The sequence below is a fragment of the Helobdella robusta genome (assembly GCF_000326865.2).
Source record: "Helobdella robusta unplaced genomic scaffold HELROscaffold_64, whole genome shotgun sequence".
Lineage (NCBI taxonomy): Eukaryota > Metazoa > Annelida > Clitellata > Rhynchobdellida > Glossiphoniidae > Helobdella > Helobdella robusta.
In genome coordinates this window covers 162,456-167,168 of record NW_008705358.1, presented here as the reverse complement: position 1 = coordinate 167,168, position 4,713 = coordinate 162,456, and the positions used below count along the sequence as shown (strand labels likewise).

At 32.5% G+C, this 4,713-nt stretch overlaps 2 protein-coding genes across 2 annotated transcripts; both read left to right on the top strand.

Moving 5' to 3' along the window:
* Positions 1 to 909: 909 nt before the first annotated feature.
* Positions 910 to 1,952, top strand: HELRODRAFT_180680 (hypothetical protein; the record flags this gene model as incomplete). Its single annotated transcript, XM_009029988.1, has 3 exons — positions 910 to 1,106; positions 1,180 to 1,653; positions 1,805 to 1,952. The coding sequence occupies 3 exons, from the start codon at positions 910 to 912 to the stop codon at positions 1,950 to 1,952; spliced, it is 819 nt and encodes a 272-aa protein (XP_009028236.1).
* A 798-nt stretch (positions 1,953 to 2,750) lies between these two features.
* On the top strand, positions 2,751 to 4,615 carry HELRODRAFT_180679 (hypothetical protein; the record flags this gene model as incomplete). Its single annotated transcript, XM_009029987.1, has 4 exons — positions 2,751 to 2,950; positions 3,352 to 3,516; positions 3,998 to 4,143; positions 4,527 to 4,615. 4 exons carry the CDS (start codon positions 2,751 to 2,753, stop codon positions 4,613 to 4,615), a joined length of 600 nt encoding a protein of 199 aa, XP_009028235.1.
* Positions 4,616 to 4,713: the final 98 nt, after the last annotated feature.

The following is a 4,713-nucleotide window of genomic DNA, read 5'->3' as shown; positions in this document are numbered from 1 at the left end:
AGTTTTAATTTCCGCTTTTTGAAAATTTAAAATGCAGCAGTAGCAGTAGTAGCAGTAGCAGCAGTAGCAGTAGTAGTAGTAGTAGAACTAATAGCAGTAGTAGTAGTAATGGTATAAGTATGAAATAAAATGTAAGCTGCTCTGCTTATGAGCTATACAATTGCAATACAATACATGTATGTTTGTTTCCTAAAAATAGGGTAAGGAAACATCCAACACGAAACAATGCTAAATGAATAACTTTCAAAGAATGGATATGTTTTACAGTTAAAATGAACATGAAAACATTGCTTCGTACGCTCAAACATTTACACCAGCTTCACAAATGTTGCAAATGTAAGTAGTCAAGCGTTTAAAATAAACATCACATGTAGATATATGAAGATTTTTTTTGAGATTTGTATTAACTTATTCTAATCATGTAATTGAAGCCCGAATGAGGACCTTTTCAAATCAAATATAAAATTTCACGTCGTTTTTATGTTAATTTATGTTAATTGTGCAAGTTTCAAAGTGGTACTCCTATTGAGTAACGCATAAAACCACATCATTTCGTGTAATCATTTCATATTCTCCCTCTCTCTCTCTTCTCTCTTTCTCTCTCTCTCTCTCTCTCTCTCTCTCTATTTCTACTATGGGATATAACTGAATAATATCAATGACTACCGCGGAACACACAGTGATTGAATCTTTCTGTTTTTACCGATAATATTTTTTGATTAATTATGATCTAGAACTTTTGTGTGTGTCCGTCTAAAGTTTTAATGTTGCTAAATATTTAAATTATCAGTCTAAATGTTTTAATTTCAATTTTTAAAAATTTCAGATAAGTTACAAAACCATTAGGCGTTAATTTTAGACAGTGTTTATTGAGTTGTTTCAATAAGAAGTGAAAAGAATCGTTCAGAAATGATCAAACCGAATGTCGAAGACAACTTGCCAGAAGTTTTAAATCGATTCAGACAGATGAGAAACGAGCGGAAAATATTGCAAACGATTTTCGATAAGATATCGGAAGATGTAAATTTCCAGGGTTTGAAATTAGCCAGGAGAGTTCTGTGCGTCGGACCAGGAAATGGAGAATACGATCTGGAATTTATCAAAAGGTAGTTTCTGTGTCTGTCTCTCACTTTTGTTTTCTCTCTCTCTAAAAAATAAAAAGTTTTTGTTTGATTGCAGATGTGTTCCAAAGATTGACACATTGGTTGCCGTTGAATATAACGGTAACTGCCTTAAAGAGTTGGAGAAAAGATGCGTGGAATGTTTCAACGGTACAGTAAAATATCGATTTTATAATTCTCTTTTCGAAGATTGGGTGGAAGATTGGACAGGAAATTCATCTGACGAGAAATTTGACGTCATCATCGGTTTGCACGTGTTTTATGAGATGATGCCAGAGACCAGGCTGAAAGCGTTTGGAGGAATATTCAAGAAATTGTTGAAAGAATCGACTGGATATTTTCTGTTCAACTCCATGTCGGTCGATCATTTGCCGGGTATGTGTAATATCGCTTGCGAGTTTGAGAAGCACGTTCAATTCACGGAAGATGTCGTCAATGTCGTTGCTCTTGCTCAAGACATGAAGTCCGAAGTTGAACAGGCTGGCGGGATGGTTGTGCATTCCAAGGATTTTATTACTGACGTTGACTGCAGGTTTGTAAACAAAAGAAAAGATTTTATTCAATTTGTTTCTTTGATATTTCCAGATCTATATAGTTATTCAAAATAAAATTAAACTTAACATCAATAACACTGATAAACAACAAATCCTGTTAAATAACGTACGTATACCTTACAATCGTAGAGACCGTCACTCTGACATCCTGGCTTTGTACAGATACTGTTACAGTAACGTAACAGAAGAAATCGTTGAAAAGATGATGAAGGAATTGGTCGATGGGTTTGGCTGCTTCCAAATTTCGCTCTTCATCGCTCAAAAAATGCTCAACTGATGATTAAATCATTATGTTAGATAATTTTATTGTTAGGAAATAAAACATTTAAAGGAAGTTAGCTGAATAAAGTGTTTTTGTGCATATAAGCTGGTTCAGCTTTTTAAAATAAACATTTGGTTAATGAAGAAATGAATAAAGATTTATGTTCGAACTTATGTCAGCATTTTATTGATTTTAAATATTTAAATTGTGTTTGTTAAACATTTAATTAATAAACATAATAGGATGAAATTGAAGGAATGTTTGTTTTAAATGGGATCAGTTAAACTCAGTTCAACCCGACACGCCACAACTCAATTGATCACGCACGGGGAGATCATTCGTTGGGTGCAGTTTCTGTTTTCAGCAGATGAACTCCTCTATAATCTATTTTTATCAGATAATTTATATAAAAATTATGTAATTATGTTGTTTATTTTGTGCTATAGATATGGTGAAGAGAGTGTGAAAATTATTTAAGAGAGAGAGAGAGAGAGAGAGAGAGAGAGAAAGAGAGAGAAGTAGGGAGCTTTACTTTTGATAAGGTTCAAGCAAGTGATAGGATATATAAGTTAAATGATAAAATTAAATAAGCTTTCAACGTTTTAGTTTTCGTTTATTCCTTTCATTTTTTCAAACACGCGACCACAGAGCATAATAATATTTCTCATATTGAAAAAAGCTAAAATCCTTTATTACGATTGTAGAGAATATGATTATATAATAAAATAACTCAATACGAAATTTAATTTGTACCGCCTACTTATCTAATTTGGTCATTAGAGTTATTAAATCTGGTTTATTGAAATTTACGATATGTCAAAAAATAAATTTGTTGAACTGAGCTTCCCAAAAGCATTGAAAAGATACCGAAAAAGACGAAACGAGAGCCAACACCTGCTGCCCATCTACCAACAAATTATTAACGATGAACAACTTCAGAGATTGAAAACCGCCAGGAAAGTCGTGTTCATTGGGTCAGGAAGTGGACAATTTGATTTAGAGTTTATTGAAAGGTGGAGATATATTTGTTTGATAAATTAATGAAGAAATATTAATAAGCATGTATTATTGGTTAATTTTATTCTATCTTGTTGTCCATTTCTTGTTTAAAAATGCTTTATATCAGATATATTAGAAAAACATTGATGATAAATAAGTTACATTGATGTCTACAGATCAAAATTCTTTCAAATGACTTAAAAACATTTGAATAAATTTTTAATATTAAATATCTCGTGGATGAAGATAAAGTTGATTTCAAATTTGATTTAATTTAACTTTACTAAAATTAACAAACACGGAACAATATTTTTATTAGATGCTAGTTATTTAAATCAACTTATAACTGATCGCACTAAACAGTGATCGGGTTTTGAATTTATTAACGAAAGAATTTGTTTTAAAACTCTAAAAGGTGTGTACCAAGTGTCGAACACATCGTAGTTGTCGAATGTAACGAAATTTTAGCGGAAGAATTTAAGAAAAATGTTTTGGAAAGATTCGGAGACGGATTGGTTTGCACAGTTCACAAATGTTTCATTGAAGATTGGATAGACACAGCCGAGAGCAGCAAATCAAAGTTTGATGTAATCATCGGCTTTCATGTCTTTTATGAAATGCAACCAGCAACGAGGCAGAAAACTTTAAACGAAATCGTCAATAGATGACTGACCGGTGGCTGCTCCTATTTGATATTCAATGCACTTTCTAGCGAATATATTCCTGGAAAGTGCAACATATCCCATCACTTTAAAAATCATCTGCTCTATAGGAACGGTTCAATTAATTTGGTTTCCTTATCGCAAGACATGACGAATGAAGTTGAACGTTGTGGGGCTGAAGTTGTTTATTCAACTCGTTACTCGTGCGACATTGATTAAAGGTAAGCTATCTTATTTCAGATTATAAACAATTTTTAACCATACAAATATTATACATCTATCTATTGAATGAGTGAACGAAACGGATGAATGAATGAGTTAAGCAACTATCAGACACAGTTAAGATAACATTGTACAATTATAATCTTTCAGAATTAAATGCACATTTTATAATTTTAGACAATTCGACTCCGACTTGCTCACCATGTTTCGATGTAACTGTTCGGATGCTACTGAAGAAATCATCAAAAAGATGCTACAAGAGGAAACCGTTGATGGCTTTGGGTGCATTTCTGTTTCTTTCTACGTAGCCTGTGTCCGACAGTGTTAGGGAAATTAGAAAAATAATAGACATTATTTTTTATTTGTACAATATTTGTATAACTTATACATCTAACCCATTCCTTCAAGACATATTCATGTTGTGTATGTACGTACATGGCAGAAAAGTTGGTTTCAGGGTAAAGTTTGATTGAGAAGTAATATGGTGGTCGTCTGCGTGTGTATGTCTGTGTGTGTGTGTGTGTGTGTGTGTGTGTGTGTGTGTGTGTGTGTGTTTATATTCATACATTTTTATGAGTATATCTACACAGATGTTTTAGATGTGAATATAAATAAATATAAATGATACGTACGGTTGACGTTTAACTGAGCAGCAAAGACATGTAACACAAGTTTATTATTTTAATTCTTGTGTTTTTAAAATCAGCTGTCACTTCTATGGTTCAAATGCTACAATTTTTCATTCAAATAGCTTCGATGCAACGAGATGAGAAGCCGTTTCATCTCTTCGGATGATCTTCAAATTAAAAATATTTTTCGCCATTAACTTACTTTTAAATAATGCACGTAAGCGATAATGCGTTTATTAATAATTTGCTAGCCTAGCAACAACT